At 38.2% G+C, this 22,318-nt stretch overlaps 1 protein-coding gene across 1 annotated transcript in view; it reads right to left on the reverse strand.

The window, feature by feature from the left end:
* Positions 1–4,074: 4,074 nt before the first annotated feature.
* The window catches only part of CNTRL (centriolin), a 59,289-nt gene continuing 41,045 nt past the window's right edge, over positions 4,075–22,318 (reverse strand). The window contains exons 26-44 of the mRNA XM_065418692.1: positions 22,126–22,318; positions 21,561–21,691; positions 21,263–21,403; positions 21,026–21,152; positions 19,859–20,023; positions 18,744–18,903; positions 16,274–16,389; positions 15,707–15,924; positions 15,157–15,314; positions 14,790–14,863; positions 13,905–14,093; positions 12,082–12,307; positions 10,729–10,934; positions 10,254–10,394; positions 8,794–9,069; positions 8,304–8,366; positions 7,462–7,671; positions 5,956–6,070; positions 4,075–4,100 (exon numbers count right to left, since the gene is read on the reverse strand). Coding sequence (XP_065274764.1) covers positions 4,075–4,100; positions 5,956–6,070; positions 7,462–7,671; positions 8,304–8,366; positions 8,794–9,069; positions 10,254–10,394; positions 10,729–10,934; positions 12,082–12,307; positions 13,905–14,093; positions 14,790–14,863; positions 15,157–15,314; positions 15,707–15,924; positions 16,274–16,389; positions 18,744–18,903; positions 19,859–20,023; positions 21,026–21,152; positions 21,263–21,403; positions 21,561–21,691; positions 22,126–22,318 — 2,935 coding nt within the window. The remainder of the gene's footprint in view (positions 4,101–5,955; positions 6,071–7,461; positions 7,672–8,303; positions 8,367–8,793; positions 9,070–10,253; positions 10,395–10,728; positions 10,935–12,081; positions 12,308–13,904; positions 14,094–14,789; positions 14,864–15,156; positions 15,315–15,706; positions 15,925–16,273; positions 16,390–18,743; positions 18,904–19,858; positions 20,024–21,025; positions 21,153–21,262; positions 21,404–21,560; positions 21,692–22,125) is intronic.

Here is a 22,318-nt window from a genome sequence, read left to right on the forward strand (position 1 = left end):
TTATAGTGGGTTGCCTTATTTGAAACTTTCATGAGTTGGTTCAGTCATCCCATGGACTTTTAGAATCTGAAATTAAAATACTCTGCCTAGCCGCCTTGCTGCTTCTGACCAGGCTTGGTTTACGCAAGTGATGCTTCACTCCATTTCTTGCTTCTCACTCTTCTTATCTCAGTAGCCAGACAGAAACTGACTTCACACATGGATCTCATCTCAGAGAATTTTATTTGTTCAGAATTACCCAAACTTGAATTTCTTAGTACCTGTAACTGCTAGCGAAGAAGGGCCCTCTGCTTTTAGCTGTTGTGCAGTGGTGGAGTATGCCACAGGTGATGGCTGGGCACTAGCTAATTTTCAACTGCTTGGAAGTGCAAGAACCTCTTGAAGCCTTCATCAAGCAAGTGGTTTGTTCCCTTTAAGTTAAACATGAAGGCAGACAATTTTCCAACCTCTAAGTAGATCCAAATACTTGGAGTAGAGAGCACTCACCTGTGTAATAAGTCATTGAAGTGACAATGTGCTTGACGGTGAAATGAATCTGGTCAGTAACACTTAAGTGCTGATTGTACAGCAGTTTAAAAAAAAAAAAGTCTTAACTCTAGTTCATTGAGTGGGATTTATGTTAACTACACATACTATCTAGCTGCACTATAAAGTTTGAAAGCAGGTCTTGAACACCTAGTGGATTTAGTCATGTTGGTGGCTTGCTCTGTAAACTGTTTTAGGAGCATGACCTAGAACTAGTTCCTATAAAAGCAATTGTGTTGGTGGAAAGATTTCTATATAATATGTTCGCTTTTTAAAGCAGTACTTGCTGCTTCTACTTTCCTTATTGCTTAGTTAGAACAAGATCTGTCTTATCCATGTGTGCACTCCTCCAGTTATTACTGGTATCTCCCACAACTCTTAAAGCTCTGGTAAGAGTACTAGTGTCCCTCTGCCTTCAAAAACATCATTGTATGGCCAAACAACCAGAATTTTGCTGCTATGTATGTACTTGTAATCCATTTCCAAAACACACAGTATTATATCTGATGTAACCTGGGTGAAGATTCTTTAAACTACTTAGTGTTAAGGTTGCAGAAAGGGCCTTTGAGTTAATGACAATTCATTAGCTAGTAAACTGGAAATGGAACGGTTGACCCACAAGCCTTTAATTTCACAAAAGCAGTATATTAATCTTCTAAGCAGAGTTCAAATGCAACATGGCTTTCATGAAGTGCTTTCAGCAGATAAATATATTGTCAACGATTTTATGCTTCAAGCCAGATTCAGTCTAAAACAGTGTGTATGTGCTAAAATGGATGTTCAGTAGTTACATCACTTACACAACCTGCACATAAATACATTTGCCAGTACTTGCCTTGCTAAGTGGGATACCTACTGTCTGAGGACTTAAGATTCGTAGTGTGGATTTAAAATTGTAGAATGACCTGAAAGGAAGCTTGGCTGAAGTACTCCAGTGGCACTTCCAGTTGCAAGCTTAACAGCCTGGACCATGCTACCATTATACTTAGGATGTAATTTCATTCTTCAAATAGGTGAAGGTTAACTAGTGCACAATGCCTCTCTAATCTTGCTTGGGGAAAGTTAAGTGTGTACTTCTCCATTCATTTAATATGGGGAAGGGAGTCCTAGAAAACTTTGTATATTGAGTTTATAATCTAGGACAGCTGTAAGGTGGGCCCCTTGCTGTTCTTGTACTATACTTTGTCATGGTTTCCTCTCCATCTGAATACAGAAATGAGCATTACAAACTCAGGAAACTGAGTTAAGATAAAGATATTTTAGTGTTCAGACCTTTTTTTTTTTTTTTTTTTTAAGACACTTTAATATCTCTATAGAGCAGACTTGATGTCTGGGTGCCTAATTATTTCCATAACATGTTTGGATTTATTACATCTGAATTTCCTGCCCCTTTTATGTTGGTTTACATACTTAATAGTTTTGTCATAGAAAAACCTAAAGGATACTGTATGTTGCTTCTGATCCTTGCCTGAGCAATGCAAAGTAGCTGCTGTGCAGTGGTGAATCTAACCATTATGTGTGAGTAAATATAAACTACAAATCCACTTCCAGCATCTGAAAGTGGAATCTTCCAGCTGGCATAAATTTATCTCTGAAAGCCATGAGGTATGAGAGCAGGGCTGTGCAGGTATCATGGAGGGATAACAGGGAAGATCTTTTCAGAGAGGTCAAGGATTTGGGTGGGGCCTGAAAGAAGGGCTATATGAGAGAGATCACTCCCAATGTTTCTGCTTTAAAGGCTCTCCTGGCAGTGGTATCTCAAGACACCAGTGTCCTGATGGGTTTTTCAAACACTTACGCTCAAGCTCACATCTGGCCATGGAACTCTTAAGGAGCTGTAAGCCCTCTTCCCATGAAACTTAACATGCCTGGTCTCTCTTCCTACTGACTGTTTACAACCAACAGAACCTGAATATGCAAATTTCCTGTAAAGGAAGGGTTGTGACTGCCTGAGTTACTTAAACTATTGACCCAATCCTATTTAGACTAAAACAAGATGCAATTAATTCAATTGCAATTTAATTTCTTCAAATGTAGCCTTTATGCAAGATTAATTTAAACGGTTTGGCATTAAATCATTCTGGACTGACCACAAGTGTTTGTGGATTTTTTTAAAAAAACTCCATGTTTAAATTCTAGCTCAATCTAATCAGTGAGTACAGAATTGAGAATGCACATTATCAAGTGTTTTTGTTGGAGAGAAAATCCTGCAAGCCAGTTTTAAGTGGAAAAACCAACCTTTAGAGAAATGTGGTCTCCATACCACCTCTAAATTCAGTTGAGGCCTGTATGACCTGCAGATACCTGTTAAAGAACATTTGTTGCATGCTTACAGAACTGCATAAATAAATTAGGATTTCAGTCAATTGGGTGACGTGAATTGGTCAGACAGATTCTGGCTCTGTTCCCGTCTAGAAAGTATACCACAATGGGAACAGTGGCAGACATTCTTGAATGTAACTATAGGTAAGGATGTGTGTCGGTCATGGACTCCGTGACTTTTGTAGCAGCTGGTGCGGCTGGCTCACAGGCTGCCCAAGCCAGGCAGTCACTGAGCCAGCAGCAGTTTGGGGGTGCCTGCAGCTCCTAGACTGAGGGGCCAGGGGGCTCTGTGCAGTTCCCCTGTCTGCAGGCACCACCCCTGCAGCTACCATTGGCTGCGGTTCCTGGCCAACGGGAGCTGCAGAGCCAGAGCCGTGCAGGTAGGCCCCCTCCCCTAGGAGGTGCAGGGACATGCCGGCTGCGTCCAGGAAGCTGCACGGAGCTGGGTAGGAAGCCTGCCAACCCTCCTCTTCCCCCTCCCCCTCAACACCAGCAGCAGTCCTGGGCTGCACACCGCTGCCCCTTCCCCAGCACCAGCAGGTGGTCCTGGGCCATGTGCTGCCACCTGCCCCCTGCCTCAGTGGGGGTCCCAGGCCGCCACCTGCAGCACCTGTGGTGTCCCCAGACCCCTTCCCCGCCCCCAAGCATTCCTAGCCCAGGTCAGGGGTATATAGTACAACAGTCATGGACAAGTCACAAGCCATGAATTATTTACTACCCATGAGCCATCCATGACTCTTACTAAAAATACCTGTGACTAAAATGTAGCCTTAACTATAGGTGTTGGCCTTAAAAGTAAATATAACTTGGCTGTATTCTATTAATGAGGGAGTACCTTAGTAACATGCTGGTACTTCTCAGGTGTGTAGGATAAGGAATGTATTATCTCTAGGCTTACTCCTACTATGCTATAAGGAATGTGAAGTATTAAAGGATGCGTAGCCTCTCACATCTAAACACGTCTTCATCTGCCACACTGCAAGGTGATTGGTTTAGTAACTGGCCTGTCAGAACTAGGTCTAAAACACCAGTTGCTGTAATGGGTTTGTCACACTTAAGAGCACACTTATATTTAGGGTTGTACATTATTTCATTTGATCAAGTCATAAAATGGTACCTTGAAGCGAGTTAAGTAGTCATCTTATGAATGTTTAACAAGTTCAAGAGTGAGACTTAAGGTGGGCCACTTGCATCTTCCAAACTCAATAACAGGAGCAGTCATGTACTTCAGCTTGAGAATCTACTGGTGAGCACTGCCAGAAAACAAAGTTATTAACTGAATGCCTATTTAATGGCCAGGAACAGTTATACTTAAGTGAAAGTGCATATTCTGTTTGATCCATGTGTATTGCATAGTATCCTTGGAATTTTAAACAGATCAGAGCTCCACAATCCTAGTTTTATTTGTGCTTTGCTTTTCTGTACAAAATCTCTGGGGTGAAAGGAGTTTGGGGCCTGTAGTCCTAGATACTGCCTTAATAGCAACCTCTCCCATTGCTGGTATTGAAGTGTGACTTTGTGGTACAGGTCTAAGTACAGCCATGCTATCTCTTTATGAAAAGAAATACCAAATTCATGGAAAATCAAGGGAACGTAAGGTACATGTAACATCTTAGAATCAATACAAACTTTATTTTGTGTAAGAAATATTCCATTCAAAGTAATGGTGCATAAAGACAGAGGAATAATGGCATTTGTTTGACAGCTGATGAAGGAACTATAACTATTACCAGATTTGTGTGTCAATACCACAGAAGTTCAAATTTGTGTTGTTTTTTAAATTAAATGTTAAAGATTTGAGATAATTGTTGCAACCTTTGTGCCCCAGAATAAAAAGTTCATCTCTCTCACATTAACACCAGCTTTAACATAATAAATATTACCATTATCTCTTGCGTAAGTAACTTAAGTTACAGTACCGTACAAAACTTTAGAGTACTAACAGAGGCTTACAGCCAGTATTTACATGGAAAAAATATTCAGGAATGGTGGACCATGCTGCCTTGACAAGTGGCTATATGGTGTGTCTGGTTATCCAGACTTGCAAGTTAATGAGGTAGCAGTCTTCAGGTTGTATATTTGGACCAGGGGCTGGAAAGAGAGTGTCATTCCCAGCCATACAACTGTTAGTGTTGTTAAATGTCAGGATTCTTCTACTACAAACAAACAAAAAAGTTTGGAGAAAGTTAGTGATTCTGCTAGAACACCAGCAAGATACTTTGTTCTGGATGCAAGATGATGTTCTCTTGTGCTCTAAGAGCAAAGATAGCCAGGACAGCCACTGGATCACATCCTGCCAGCTTTTTTTTAAAATGCCCTTGTGTGTTATGTTCTTCTTGACGTGCATATTTCCAGCTTCACTGTATAGAAAAAACTGGCTATCTGTAGGCAGATGAAAACTGGCCAGCATGAATTTGCTGTAAAGCAGTTCTTTGTAGATCTCCAATGGAGCAGTCTATTAGAGACTATTGCATGAAGTGATAGCTCCTATCTGAGTAAGAACGTTTGGCTCAAATCAAAGTACCTCATTAAAATAGCACCATTAACGTGATGAAGGATCTGCATTCAATATAAGCCAGAATTTTTGGCAGTGTAGAACCTACCGCTGAAGTTGTCTTGAAAAACATAGCACACAGGTTTACAGCTAGACCTTAGCCACTACCAGATTGAATTGTTGGCAAACTTAAAGATAAAATGCCCCTGTGAAAAGTGACATCCATAATGCAAAGTACAACCCCCTCTGCTTCCTATAGAAATGTATAACCTGTTAAACTGGAGGGTTTTGGGGTGCTCCCACACAAAAGGCAAGAGTTTTCACCAAACATATGAGCCAAAACCATTTTAAATTGGAGATGAATTTAAAACAAAGGTGGAGATTATTTCCTTGGGGAGCCTGTTTTAGGTCCATAAAGCACCTATTATGTGGAATCAAGAAGTGGTAGCATGTATCAGTATAGTAGCAAGCACTATTGGCTACCTAACTTGTTTCTGAGAAGATGCCGTATGTGCTATGCCCTACTACACACGAGTCTTCAAGGAGAAGTTCTGCTTAACCTTGTCTATATGGATCTATGTGATTTAATGTAACAGCTGGATCAAATCTCTTACCTCCATGGTTTAGTGGGATTATTTCTTGTGTATGATATTGGTGGAATTGTTGAGAGCGAGATGAAATGCCTGCTGGCCTCCTGTCAGAAGATCTGACAACTCCTGTCAGAGCAACCTAGAAAAAAAGAGTAAAACAGTTTGAGAAACAAAGTGTGAAAGCTAATGCATGTAATGAGCAAATTCAAATTAATCTCTGAAATATCCATTTACTCTGGGATTTAAACTTCAAGTTTATGGTAACCTTCCACCTCCAAAGGTTGGTTTGTTTTAAACAAAATGTCAGACTTGTGGAAAAATGCTTACATGTAAGAGTCCCATACATACAAATAGGTTTCCTATAGCAGAATTTAGCATGAAGGTTATAAATACATAAAGTTTAAGCTGCCACCCCCCACATCCTGCTCATAATAGCACACCGATTTAGTCAGTGGTCAGAAAATAGATCCACATCTCTTGACAGGCAAATTCTTTCCCACAGACTATTCACCTCATGTTGCTATTCTCAATGGTCAGTTTAGAGGGCCATCTTTGCATTAAGGCTAAGAACCAGGAAGTGTGTATATAAAAGATAGGTAGCCCCTATTTACAGAAGAAACAGATGTAACTTCCCTGATGGGGCACTCTGATGTAGTAGATTTAGGTACAAGAGAGAAATGGCAGAGATGTAGTTTTTACTTCTGATTCAGACATGACTTAATTTGACCTTGAGTAGATAATGTAAACTGTGTCTTTGCTTCCTCATCTGTAAAATGGAAGACTGGATATTTGCCTACTTCAGGGGGGTACAGTTGGTTACGTCATTGTTTGCCATGTAGCTTTAGAATCTTGTATTGCAATGGTACAAACTTCCTAAACTCTGTAAAACTGGCATGCAGAGTTTAAGCTAACTGTGTCCCTTTATCTAGTGACCTTTTAAAAAGAAGTTAAAGCTGTTTCAGTTACTATTGCTAATTTTTGTGGATTTGGAGTCACATTCCTGTCTTCTACTATACAGGGAAAAGGGAAAAACTGATAATGCACAAAGTGCACAAATTGAAAAAAACGGACTCCTCCCTCTCCAGTGTTTTGGCTACAATTATCTTAAGAGTTTACTTGTAACCAATATAGGTAGGAAATGTTCAGGCAGAAACTTTTAAGTTGGTATTCCTTTAAGAGCTCCCCAGTTCCTGTTATACACAAATTGCTTTTAATATTAAGTCCAAGAAACAACAGTAAAGTGATTTAAAACAAATTCAGTTTCAGGCCCAGCCATTTCAGAGTTGGGACAAATGAAAAGGAGTTAAGGAAGAGAACATGGAGTGACTACTATTTTTGTATGCATGTGTTTCAAAACACTTTGTCATATTTGTATTAAACTTTCCAGGACAATTCTGCAGCAGCATAAGACTATGGTTGTGAAAACACTAAGTGTATTAGTGTCTCTTTGGCTATGGCAGGGTGGCCAGCAGAGTTAATAGAGCACAATGATTTGAAAATGTGGTACTGCAAAACGCTCTCAAGTGTTACCTGGTTCTGTGTAACATTAAGATCATCATGAAGGGAGGACATTAGCCCTGATGAGCTTTGGGACAGAAAGAGTGACTCTGTCGCGGTGCTGCTAACTAGTTCATCTAGTGCATCGACTTGTCTCTTTAAGCTGTGCAGGGTGCCCTCCGTTTGTCGTTTTCCTTTAATTAATACTTCCACTTGCTTGGACATGCATTGTCGAAGTTGAGCCTTAATAAAACAGAATAACTAAATCATTTCCTTATATCCAATTTCTGCTTCATTTCTAGGGTTTTTTAATTGATAGGGGAGGTCAGACTATTTAAAAAAAAAAAAAAAAAAAGTTAACATATGATGGAAGCGGTTTTGCCTATCTGTTCTAATAATCTTCTACCTGTCCTGACCATTCAGAAAAGCAATATTTGTATGGTATCTTCTAACATCATAAAACATTACTCAAAGAACAACAGCAGATGTGCGCTAACCAAATTCTTGTTCCATTTGTGATTGTGGCTAGACTTGTATTACAGGCTATCACATTGGTAATGCATTGCATTGTGTAAGTTAAAGAATTATTATGACAACATTCACATACAAAAGCCTTTCTGGAAAAGGAAGCATGTTTAAACAACATGAATTTTGAGCAATACATTATTAATTTACATTGAAAATATACAGTGCCTTCCTCTCCTTCCTTTTCATCCCAATGGAAAGAGCTACGATGTTGCAAAAAGTATTGTATGGTTATTTAAAATGTATAAAATTATGGTTCAAGAACCACAGGAAAAAAAACAAGAATTCTTACAATGGAGCCCTGCTAGACTTATAAATAAATAAATCCATTATATAGTGTGTGATACAACCTTGAGACGATCTTCATGGTGACGCAGCTTTTCTCTGAGTGCTTCTCCACGCCACTGTTCATCCTTTAGAAAAAAGAATCATATTCAACAGCCAAAACACAAGGTTTTAAATCTGTTTTAAAAAAAAAAAATCTATACCCTGCCATATAGACCACAAATTTAAATATGTAGTGGGACCAATCTTCCATTCCTTTCACATGCAAGTCTTCCATTGAAATCAGTGGAGTTTGGTGTGTGTAAGGAATGCAGGATTGAGTTGATTATTAGTAACCAAAAAGATGTACCAGAAAAATTTAGTTTAGCTCAACTAAGCAATCCAGTTTTAAATCAGAGAGAGAGGTTACTATCCAGTTATGCATGTGAGATTGAGAACAGTGAAATGAAGTATACAAAATATACAATCAAGTGGTCAATTTAAACAAATAGGGCCAAATTTAACCCTGGTGTCGATAGATGCAGTGTTTTGACTGTATTTATAAAGTAATTTTACCATTAAGTGGACTTTGGACAAATCCCTCTTCTCTTCAAATGACAGCTGTCTTTTCTCATTAGCTGCAAATGGAAAGTTATCTTTTAAGTTTTCTAATTCACACTCCAGACATTCTTTTGCTTCAAAAACAGCTTCCAGATCATCCAACAGCTCTGGAGGAGATTGGCTTACATCTTTAAGGCCAATTCTAATTTCATCTTTCACCTCCAATTTTAGCATCTTCACTGCATCTTTTATCTCCTTTTGTCTCTTTTCCAAATCTTCCTGAGTTTTAATCTAAATAGCAGTACAAAGACAGATTTATGCTCTAAAGAGGGATGAAATCTCAAAATGTTGCCATCAAATTTTTGTTAAAAGTTAAAGCACCAGCCTACAGTCTTTTTGCATTAACAACCCACGCCTACTCCTAAAACAAACATTTTCATTGAACAGTGATGCATGATTGTAGATTGCTCTCATTACTGCTTGTTAAAAAGGAACAGTAGTAGCTTTCTAAACAATTCAGATTTGGGCCGTAAGACCAAGCGAAGAAGTTTTATCCTGATGTGTGTATGAGGCATCTGTAATTCAAACAGAAGGGAACTTCTGTCATAGCTGTAAACTACTTTCGAAGTTTCCTTGAGGTGCAGACTGGCAATATTAAAACAAGAACATTCCATTTCCTATCTTCCGTCGGTGGTCCTGAATTGCTGTATAGGTACTGATAGCATTCCTCTCGGAAGCACTCAAGTCAAAATTAGTGGACTAGGATAGTTCAACCAATACAGCAATTTTATTGGCTGAACATTACAGCTTAATCTAAACTAAGTAGTAAAATAAGAGGGAGACTGCATTTTTGTGGGATTACTGCACACTTTTCAAATCTGTGAAGTACAAAAAAAGATAGTGTATCTACGATCTGAAAACTGCAATCATTCTTTAGAAACTGACAAAAAGTTCTACAGAGATTGTGAAAATTACATCTAAAAATAAAAAGTCTCATGCATGTATTTAATGGGAATTATTAAAATACGTGACATGACTGACAGTTAATGAGGCTTCAGTTTTTTCCAGAGTTATAAAGTAATTTCATGGTTATACTCAAAATATACTCTAAAACCTAGCCATGCATCAGTAATTGACGCTGGGCATCAAGAGCACGCTCCATTCAAATAAAAGCAGGTTCACAAATCACATCAATTTAATTTCCAAAAACACTGACTATTCTTGAGACAATTAGTGCCTAATCCTGTAGTCCATGATTTCAATGCAAGTTTTGCATAAGTAAGGACTGCAGTATTAGGCCCTCAATAGATTATGAGCTGTTTGGACATTTTAAATGCATGTATTCATGCTAATAGTAACAGAAGTGAACACAGGCAGATTAAAAATGAAAATGAACTTGTTTATAAAATACATAATTTCCATGCAAAAACTTCCCATTGAAAAAAATGGAATTATGGTTAGGTACTAGACTATACCTGTGACTTGAGATCCAAATAATCCTGTTGGATCTCGCCCAGCTCCTTAATCAGGCGTTTTGCTCGTTCATGATTATCATGTGCCACTCGTTCTACTGATGCCATTTCGTTCTGCAAAAAACTGTTTTCATGCTCTTTTTCCTAAGATATAAATGTGAAAATTGCTGAAACTTTATTTTGTTCCCCTATGGACAAACTCATTTCAGAAAAAAACAAACAAACATACATGTACATATAAAACCATTTATCTGACTTAAAATAGTGTTGTTGTGAACAGTTAGTACACTCTAAATGGGATCAACTAAGAGTGTTTGCATGGCATCGTAGAAACAGCAGAGTGTGGGTGACTGACTTCCGAGCTGATTGCCTGAATTGTATCCTGTAGGCTCAAAAGGACATACAGGATTTTTCTCTCTAAAGAAAAATGTGAAGTAATTAAAATTGTTCTTTTTATAGCAACACAATGAAAACATACATTAAGTGCTCTCTCAAGCTGGGTCCTTTGGGTTTTGATTGCTTCCCTCAGACCTGTGATTTGCTTTTCTGCTTTCTTCCTCTCTGACAGGATCTGATCTTGGAGGTGGTTTAACTCAGCCTTTGAGAGTTCCAGTTCTTTCTGGAGGGATAAAAACTCTTGGTTTTTTTCTTGTAACTGTGTTTCTTTTTCTGAGAGCTGATGTCCTGGAATTAAATTAAAAAAACACTTTAATCAGCAGAAAGTCAATGTATCCACTCACATTGGGTGTATGGCACTAATTGCAGAATCATCGGGGGAGAAGGGGTAACATGCAACAAAAGCTCTAGAAGCCCTTAATTTAAAGGTTTCAGAGTCATTACACATATTGAATCTATTTCCCCATATTAAGTATCCTCACACCTTCTTGTCAATATACTCTTGACAATATACTTGTCAACTGTTTAAAATGGACCATCACTACAAAAGTTTTTTTTCTCCTGCTGATAATAGCTCATCTTAATTAATTAGCTTCTTACAGTTGGTATGGCAACTTCCACCTTTTCATGTTCTTTGTATGTATATATATCTTCTTACTATATGTTCCATTCTATGCATCTGATGAAGTGGGCTGTAGCCCACGAAAGCTTATGCTCAAATAAATGTGTTAGTCTCTAAGTGCCATAAGTACTCCTGTTCCTTAATTTAAAGTTTCTATACACAAAACCCATAGTTTCTTCAGTTTTCAGGGACCCGCAACTTCTCCATACTGCTGTGCTAACTGGTTCTTTTATGGTAGAGAAACTGAGCAAGACTGAAAATGATGATACTAATTTCTGTTTTATCTTTAAAAAAAAAAAAAAAAAAAAACATATTAAACTCTTGCCACTAAAAAACTGCAAGAGGGCACTGAAATGAAATTCCATTGGTCTTTAATGGTTGAAATTGTATTCAGATAGATTATTCTCCAATTATCACCAAGTCCCTTTATGAGATCATGAAATTTCTTTTTCAATCCTATTTCATTTTACAGTTCTTCACACTCGTCTTGCTGGTTAACAGAGGAGAGCAGGAATCGCTTCTGTTATATTCATGCTGTCAAGCTCAAATCCTATGAAAATTACTACCATGCAGTTTTTCTCATTTTCATGAACACTGGTCTAAACAAACAGTAAAACAACTGGGTCTAGCGAAATCAATCTGGGAACTCTCCATCCCCCAGTAGGGAAGCTCAATCAATATTTATTAAGAATCTGCTTCAGTGGCCTGATCCAAAGCCCAGCAAAGTCAGTAGAAAGACTCCCACTGACTTCCATGGGGTTTGGATCAGCCTCATATGCTATCATAGTTATACGCACATAAGAAGTATCTTACTGGTTTTTCTCACTGTTTCTTCCAGTGCTGTATACCAGGTCTCCTCCTTTTCCAGTTTCTCAACCCTTTCTTCTGCCAATCTTACTTTAGCTATTGCCTGCTCAAATTTACTTTGTTGGTCTGTCAGCTCCTGTTCCAAGAGTTGTTTTTGATCTTTCAATTTAGCTGTATACTCTTCTAATTTTTTTTCTTCACACACAATGTCTGCCTTGAGGTGCTGAAGAATCTACAAAGAGAGGATGTCAAGTATTAACTTTTGTTGAGACAGTTGGGTAGTATCAGCTCAATAATAGCAAATACCATCACCACAGATTCTATTAGAAAAAGAAGATGGGGGGAAGTCAGAACTGATGTCAATTCAACACCATTATCTTCACACTAGCAATCAATTTGAGAGAGACAGAAAATGATTTTCTTTACGAATCTGAGCTAGTGTGAGCTTAGCTTTTCTTTTTCTTGTTCTTAACATTTAAAGGATATCTAGACAAACACATTTCTCCATCATCATTTAATCCTTCTTTTAATTATGGTACAAAAGTAACTTCTAATTACTAAGAAAACAGGTAAACCCCATTTTTCTATTTTTTTTTTTATTTTAAAATTTCCCATGAAATGGTATGTTTTTAGTTTTCTTTTTACATAAAATCTTTAACAAGAGTTCAGTTTCCCCCCAAACCGTACTACTGCTCATTAGGCTAGACACTACAAAGCTGGATGCTTGTACATGACACTGGTGCTCAGAGTTCTCTTCTATAGATGTTGAGTCTCTCAGACGCATCCAGCCACTGCCAATATCAATGTGGGACAGCACTGCAATAAGCTAACTGTTGACTCATCAGACCAACACTAATAGCATTCTCCCAGATGCAAAACTGCTGTCCATGAAACACAACTGTTATAAGTATGATGGTTTATTTCAGTAAAATTGTGGCTTCTACACATGGAAGAAAATAACTAATATGAGAAATTGGTTTTAGTTATCTACTATTATTGTAACATACACAGAGGCCCAGCAATGTGGTGTGGGAGAGGGATGTAAAATACGGCATTCAATAGAACTGATGTCAAAAGAAAAAGAATTCACAATTAAAAAAATTGATTTTTCAAAATGTATCAAATTCCAAGTAGCTTTATAGCCGGTCAAAATGTGAAAGGGGAAATTTCATTAACATTTTTCCTGGTTTATTTTTAAAATTTTTAAATTGATGTTGAAACTCAAAATTTTGATCGTGTCTCAATTTATCCAACCTTTATGCTCCCACGATCCTAAATCAGCAATATGCTTGCTCAATTCCCCTGGTGAAGGTCAGAACAGCTTAAGAGCTGCTTTAAGTTATGCTAGCTATCAACAGCTGAGGCTAAAAGGGTGCAGAGAAACCGCAGCAATTATCCATTTTCCCTTGAGATACCATCTATACCTGCAGCCAGAAGGGTAGGTGTGAGGTGGAATAGATACCATGCACCAACCTTCTTCTGCAAAAAGATCCCCTTACACTGGGATGATCTTCCCATTGCTTTACGAAAATGTTGTTCTGCATTTCAGCACAAAGTGGTCATACCACAGGGAATCTGGCTCTTTGGTATTAATAATGGATTGCCATTTGTTTTGTAGTATAAAAGTTTCTGTTCCAGAACGTCAAATCTCATGCTTTATTGCTATTTCTCTCCAAATGAAATTTAAAAAAAAATTAGATAGAAGTATTATATTAAATTGCAAACTCACACCTATACCCTTTTTGCCAAAATAATTTTAGAAGCATAGAAGCTGTGTCTCCACCAGTCATGCAAAGACAAGAGAGAGAGAGAGAATCTGAGTCTCATACCATTTCTTGTTTGGCTAGTTCTAGTTCCCTCTCTTCTATTTCTCTCTGAAGCTGCTGCAGTTGGTTCTCCTTCCTTTTCTGTCTCTCTTGGCAATCCTTATACTTTTTTAAACATTCACTGATGTCTTCTTTTAGGGTTGCCTGCTCTCTAAGCAACTCATCCTGATGCCTTGTGGTATTTTTCAGATCCTGCATTATAGGTCAAATATAAAATCACGTGAATAGTGGCTCAAAATACATTCTCTAAGCATCCTACACAAAACAATCCTCTCACTGGGCCATATTTTGCCAACCTTATGTTACCTTATTGCCGATGTCCAAAATTAGCCGTTGAGGATTGCAGGATTGGGAAAATTTCTACAGAGTTGGAAGAGGACATATCTTAAACTGTGAAATGTATACTTTGGACATGAACATTGTCACAGGTCACCCTTCCTTCCATGTTTTAACAACAACAACAAAAAATCTTGGAACCTAGTTAAAATGGTATTGTGCTCCAAGTGACTCAAGCTCATTTAGGATTTTTTCCTCTTGATGAAAGTCTAAAATATCTAAACAATCTGTAAAGCCCACACTCTTGAGCTAATATGCACTAGGGTTACCAGACAGCAAGTGTGAAAAATCAAGACGGGGGTGGGGGGTAATAGGAGCCTATATAAGAAAAAGACTCAAAAATCGGGACTGTCCCTATAAAATCGGAACATCTGGTCACCCTAATATGCACAGATCTAGAAAATGGCTGTATTAAAATACATACATGAAAAAAATATGAAACTGTGGGATAATGAAAAATCATCCCTTGGTTTATGCTTCAGTGTTTGCATTGTTGTAGTGTAGTTTTTAGTTTTTGATTAAGCATATATTTAATCTTTAAGCAAAGCTAACCTGTTCTACCAGCTGAAGTTGTTGCCTGGAGTCACTCAGTTCACCCGTCAGTATATCCAGCTCTTCCTTTTTTTCTACAGAAAACAAAACATGTTTGGTAAAAGAAAAGAAAATAATCTGAATTGACAATCCATGAATTAACCCCACACACTTTGTGTGTGTGTGTGTGTGTGTGTGTGTGTGTTATGCACACAGAAAGAGCTTTCTATAATAGTTAAAGAATGAATCGAATAGAAAACTGTAATTTAAACCATGATAAAGCGCTTAGCATGCTACGTTATATAACTGATTGACATACACTGTGGCTTTAAGTAAAAATATGAAGCTATAAATTGTCACTTAAACAAAATTCACAACTTTTCTTTACCTTGAAGATGCTGTTCTATTACTGCAATGTCTTCATTTAGCGACTTTTTGTGTCTGTTTAGTTGATCAATTTCCTGTTGCAGTTTTCTGACATTTAAGTCCATTTTCTCTACATTAGACAGTGCAGCTTTGCTACTATCTTCAATAGCAGTTAAATTTCTGTAAAATGTGAAAAAAACAACAACACATTTCTTGGTCTGTTTAAAATATTTGGCAAGGATTTTTTTTTTAAATAGCTATACTACTGCAGGCAGTTTTATGGAAAGTAATATCTTCTGTCCCGTTTCAAGACTGAACATGTTGCTTCAAATTGTCTCTTTCTACACTGCCATAGTATCGCAGATGTAGCAAGTGTTCAATTGAAGTTTTATACACAGCCACAAGCCACAGTAGGAATGATTAAAAGAAGACACCTCCACAGTAATGGATAGAATAGTCATTTATCCTTTTTAAAAAAGGAACAGGTTGTTCATGACAATAAATGTAAACAGTAATTTGTGAGAACAAAGGCTCTCCAATCACTGATCTTTGAAAAAGTTTATTTCACCCACTTTTTAGTTTGTGACAATTTTCTCTCCAAACTCTGACAGTTTTCTTCAAGTTGTTGCTTTTCTTTTCTCAAAGATTCAGTACTGTTTTGCAGAGTGCGCATTTGAGAAGCCAGCACCTCCTTTTCTTGCTGGTCTTTCTCAAGGAGCTGTCTCTGCCACTCCACTTCCCCTCTCTGATGCTGGGACAGTTGCTGGAGATTCTCTAACTCTAGTTTCTCCTATGAAATAAGACACAAATATACAATGTGTGTAACAGATGCAGATATTAAAAAAAAATAAAGCCAAGCTAACACCATCTTTCTGTACATCTACATAGGACCTTTTATCCACAAAGTTCCCAGAGTTCATTGCAGCCTGCATATACAGCACTCACTACTCCTGTCACTAAACTATACTCAAAGGCAAACAGCCTGTGATTTTACAAGTTATCATGAAATATAAACTGCACACTGGCACTTTCTACTGCATTGTGTCAGATTTAACTGAGGTTCTTTGAGAGGAAGGATAGTGCAGGAACCTGGGACTTGGGAGACCAGAGTTCAGTTACCTATTCCACCACACACCTACCTTTAGTACTGCAACTTGAGTCTTTTCTAATTCATTCACTTTTTGACTATGTTGTAGTTTTAGACCTTGCAGTTCATTATTTTCAAGCTGTAACATTTCCAGAATGTGCTTCAGTTCTAATTGAAATAAATAAAATCAAGTCAGTTATAGGAAAACCAAAACACTATGGTTGCAAAGATGCATTAAAAACAGGATTCACCTAAATGAACTTTGTTGCCAAGAGTGTCCCATTCACTAAAGGATCCACTTTAGAATTTTTAAGAATTCACAGAGTGTGAATGACTTCTAAAAACATCAGTGGGCACACTTCCTCTGCACTGAGTGAAGTAGACAAAATACAATATTTGACAATGTAATGAAAGACTTACAATGATGCACAAGAGTTTTCTAATTTTTGAGTGCTTAATTTTGCAATTAGTGTTCTTTAAATGGAGATTTTTATATGTAATTCCAAATATATTGTACCCATTGTCACAGAGTGGCTGGCCCTTTAAGGGGAGTCAGGGCCTAGTCTACCTATGATGGAATTCATTATGGAGAATGAGCCCATCTTGGTCCACCTGGCTGACTGCCAGCTAGCTGACTAATGAACACCCGAGCCTGATAAAAGGGTAACAGAGTCAGTTGAATAAGGGTCTCCAAAGGAGGGAAGGTCTTAGAAATGCTTGTGGGATGATGATGACTGCCTGCTAATCTCTCCAAGCTGCCGGATGAAAGGAGTGAGTAAAAAGAGAATACCTGCAGAAAAGCTGACTGAGGGCTACAACTGGTCTGAAGTAGAACCCAGCTTCAGGAGAGCTGAGGACTCCTGATTTAAGGAGAGAAGTCCCAATCTACAAAAGGTACTTAAACCCCTAAATACACTTTTAGGCTCTGCTGTGAACCAAAAAACTCCTGCAAACTCTGTAGGTGCCTAAACTGATTTGGCAGGTAAGTTTTTGGAGTAAAAGTGCCCTCAGAGCCTATGTTTCTGCCTCAGGCTGGTGTCTGGATGCCTGTCTCCCACCTAGGCCACACAGTGGCTCAGAAACTGGAGACGATAGGTGGATGAGTCTTGTGTGCAGGGTCTGATACAGTAGGTGTGCTCATAGAATAGTCACTGGGCCAGACAGTGGGAGGGGGAGGGAATAAGTCTGTAGCTTGGTGGTTAGGGAGGTGGGAGACCCAGGGTTCAAGTCTCCCTGCTCCACTCACTCTTTCATTATTTATCCACAGTGGAACAGCTTCAACAGGAGAGACTGAAGGAGCTGCACCTCAAAATATTTCATAGCGGAGTGGTTAGAGCACACACCTGACTGGTGGGAGACTCCTGTTCAAATACTTTCTCCCCCTCTGATGGAGAAGGGGGAATTGAATATGGGTCTCCCACATCCCAATCAAGTTCTCTGACCACAGGGCTAATAGTTATAAACTAGGAACCGGCACCACCACCACTTCACCTCACTGCCCCTCTTCCATTTTGTGTGGCATGAGGTAGGTACCTAACTCATTCCTGCAAGGAACTACTTAGGTGCCTAAGCTGCCTGACTCTAGGAGACAGGTTCCTGTTCAGGGATCACTAAGCAGAGATAGGCACCTCTCTGAAGCCCAGACTTAGGCCCTTCTGTGAGAAGGGTGAGGCTTATGATACATCCCTCTTGTTGTCATCTTCCACTGGCTAGCTTAGGCAGCTCCCCACCTAGCACGTTGGCTTTTGTGGATTGTGTTCTAAGGTGCCTATTTCTCCCCAATCACTGTAAACTGAGCTTAAGTGCTTAACTCAGGCTTTGTGGATCAGTGTGGTTCCTGTGATTTGTTTTTTCTAGGTGCTGCGATGCTCAGTGCTCGAATGCCTAAGTCCCTTTGTGGATCTGGGCCAGTGAGACTCTTTGAATGATAAGCCAACTCTGGGAGGAGAGCTGGGGACTCTTGAACTTGGGAGAGTCTGCTTGTCATTATTAGTGCCAGGGTCAAAAGAAGTGCTGGACTTGAGGAGGGGATTTTGTGCACTATAAAAGGAGTTAATGAGATCCTGCACATGGTGAATCTTGGTTTTAGAACCCATGTCTGAGTAAATGATTCCGACTGCCAAGAGGGTGCTGTGGGCTGTGTAAGTGTAGGGCCACAAGGGGAGGAGGTGTGCTTGAGGGCAGTGCCCCATCTCACACCTTTAGTGAAAACCCATTCTTAACTGAAGGGGGGAAAAACAGGACTTTCACTTCTGAAACTTCTAAAGATATTTAACCCATGACAGGTTTTCAATAAAACTTTCATTCAAATTTTGACTTCATTCCAGAAAAGAAATGTAAAGCAGTGTGTTTTAAGCAACTTCTTTGACAAGTGTCTGATAATAATGCTAATAACTCGAAACAGTTTAAAAATCAGTATGAGGTGGAAAAGAAAAAGCAGAACTTTAAGTGTTCTTAAAAAAAAAAAACTATGTACATTCCAAGCCTGTACAAAATAATGTATCACGGCATCAGAGACATACCTGTCTTATGTTTAGTTATTTGTCCTAGTACTCCCTGCAGATTTTCTTCTTCTTTTCCAATGTCCTGCTTTATGAGGGAAAGGTGTGTTCTTTTTTCATTTATCTGGGCATTCAGCTCTCCTCTCTGAGCATTCAGCTGTTCCAGAAATGACCTTACTTCCTATAACAATATGCCAGGGTTAAAATCATGTTTAAAAAAATCCTTAGCTGTATTACTAACAAGAGATTAATTCACTTTGAATTATTTTTTTTAAATTCTTGCTGTGTTTACTTTTTGCATTTAATTTAGTCTGGATAATAAAAATCAACTAGTCAGTTTCACTTTAGCTCATGTTTTAGCACAATGCTGCAGTGTTTGGGTTGCAAACATGAAAGAATGTAACTGCAGATCTTTTTTGAAGAAATATTTTAACTGAAAACATTTCTATTGCTCTTGAAGTCTGTAAACTTTTGATTTTACAGACCTACATGAATCTAACAATGTCCCTTAAATAAACTTAAAAAGAAAAAGCTTTACAATATCAGTCTTGGTGCTGAATTTTAATTTCACAATACCAGGGCAGAACTGACAGCCTGGGCCACTAAGAAGACTGATTATTTTGTTGTTATAGGATATTTTACACAGACTGGCCAGATTAATTTTTCTTCACCAACTATTTGTCCCAACAACAGAAATTCTAGCTACATTTATCCAGACCAGGGGTTCTCAACCTGTGGCCGTAGGCCACTTGCAACCCATCAGCACACAGCTGTGGCCCCATGTGACATCCTCAGGGCCATACAGTGTGTGTGTGTGTGTGTGTGTGTGTGTGTGTGTGTATTATATTTTGAGTGGATGCAGCCCATAATGGTAAATAGGTTGAGAACCACTGATCCAGACATTTCTGTTTAATAACAAACACACCCACTACTGAAAAGTAACCAAGGGACTGATTCTGTACTTTAACTGATCCGGATCAGGCGCTTTATGCATTAGTACTATCAAAACAGCAATTTTTTTTAGGGGGTGGAGAAATTTTTTGAAAAATTAATATTTTAACTTTTTTCCTTTCACTTAACTAAACTACACAAATAAACAAACAGTTAAGAACTGTAAAAGATTTTTGAAAATTTACTTTTATTTGTCGTCGTTTATCAGTAACTTCAATCTCCCCTTCTTGAAGAGCTTCTTTGAGGTTTGCTTTCTTCTGAGCAATGCCATCTTGAAGGAGGTGCAGCTCTTCTTTTTTTTGACCCAATAGTCGGTCCAAGAGCAGCAGCTCTTGCTGGTTAGCTGCTATCTACAGTACAAAAATAAATTAACAAAATCTTCTGCCTGAACTACTTTCACATCTACATTAAAATATGCCAGGGTGTCAACTTATTGCTAAAGAAAGTGTCTTTCTTGGAAAGTTTTCAAAATATTATTTTTATTGTGACAGCATCTAGCAGAACCTGCTGGAGCCCTGATCCTCATTGTGCTAGGCACAGTATAGAGACACAGTTTAAAAAAAAAAAAGTCCCTGACCCAAGAAGTTTGCAATCTACAGCCCCAATCCAGCCAATGTTTATGCCCATGAGTAACTTTTATGCATATGAGTTGTCCCATGGAGCTCACCAAGATTACTTATGTGCACAAGTGTTTGTGGGATGGGCCTTAGTTATTACTAGAAGCAACAGGTGGAAGAGAAGGAAGTAGTAATATATTCAAACTGTCACATTAAGCTTGTTGTCTTTACAGCATATTTTCTGCAAAAACGGCATACAGTACTATGGAAGGCCTACCTACTAATTATTACAGTAACACCACATCTTTGTAGATTTTTTTTGGTACAAAAACAGAACATATCTTCAATTTGAATGTATTCAGATTTGAGATTAAAGAAAACTTGGACTATAACATTATTTCTACAGATAAGTTTTATATACTGTTCAGCTCTGATTTCTTGACAAGTACTTGACAACAAGTGATAACAAAGAGTGCAGAATGAATGGGGAAGTCATGTACGCGTCAAGATTTTGGCTGGTGTGAAAATGCATTTATCAATGCGCTGGTGTATAGTGAACATTCTTAGGAGCACGTGCATATAGAATTTAATTTGTAATATGTATTGACTAGCCATTTAAAAATAGTATTAACTTCAGGTTGAGGAGATACTGACACTAAAATAAACCTACAAAATTAGGTGCTTCTGACAAAAAAAAAATAAAATAAAAATCAGAACATAATGGATTATACTTCCAGTGCATGGAGTGGGTAGTTTTTCCCCCCTCCCCCCCTCTCTCTCTCTTTAAAAACTTACCTGATCTTTCAATCTTTCCATCTCATTTTTTTTGCCTTGAAGAATATTTTCTGCTTCTTTAAGAATTTGGAGATGATGATCTTCATTACCTTCTGCAACCTGAATATCTTCCTGCAGCTTCTGAAGACTAATGATTAAATTTAGGGTTAAAATATGTTCAGGAAGAACACTTAGGTAGTCCCTTCACTTTGCCATTAGAGGAACTAAATGTATGTTTAAAATAAATTAAATACTTACCTTTCAGTCAACATTTCTATCTTCTGGCTTAAGGACTGGAACTCAGAATCTCTTGCAGATACAATTTTATTGATTTCTTTCAAGATACCTTCTTGTTTAGTCTTGTGCTGTTCTAAATCCCTCGTATCTGCCTGAAGTAACCTGAAATACATTCATTATTTCTCAGAATATGACAGCATTAGGTCTCTGAAAGCAACATCATAATTTTTCAAACATGAAACACACCTTCTTTTGTTCCTTCCATTTCATGAATCTACATTACATAGCACCAGAAATATGAACTATAAACCAAATATACCTTAACTGGTGATCTGCTTTCACAAGCTTAACAGCCATCTCCTGAGCTCTTCGCTCTAGCTCCTCAGCATCAGTCTCCGTACGAGACAAGTGTTGCTTGGCATGATTGTATTTCTGAATAGTTTCTTTGGTCTAGAAAAGAAATAGATTTTTTTTTTTTAAGTTACTGAAACGAGATTCACAGCAATTCCATTTGGTGGTGTCACTTAAATAAAAAGGCTTACTATCTAAGCATGGCAAATTGGCACACTTGGTTTGAGGGAAGTTTATTAGTAATGAGGAGGGAGGGGTGATTGATTAATATGCAAAAATGAAGTCATAAAATGAAAATTTCCCCTGACTTTATAAAGTTCTTCACAGAAACCCAGATAGTTGCCATTTATACTTAAAATAATGAATAAGAACTTGCCTTCACATCTCCCTCTCATCAAAGCAAATGAACAATTTTAGATTCAGATCTAACCATCCTTGGCTGCATCTGCCTTGCACCATGAAAATGAATATTCTACCCACTAAAACACAAATATCTTCCTTAAACCGAACAGATACAATACAGAACAATTTACTTTTCCCCGGGTACTTTCAAGTTCAGTTTCAGCTTCCGCAAGAAGTCGATCTGCTTCCCGGAGCTCTGCCCGTCGTTTTCGAAGAGTCTTTTCTATACATTCAATTTCATCTACAATGTCTTCGTGATGTTTGAGAGATTTTTCTAACTCTAGCTCTATAGTAAGACTGTCAACATGTCCTTCAATGAAGTCC

The sequence above is a fragment of the Emys orbicularis genome, chromosome 18 (assembly GCF_028017835.1).
Source record: "Emys orbicularis isolate rEmyOrb1 chromosome 18, rEmyOrb1.hap1, whole genome shotgun sequence".
Lineage (NCBI taxonomy): Eukaryota > Metazoa > Chordata > Testudines > Emydidae > Emys > Emys orbicularis.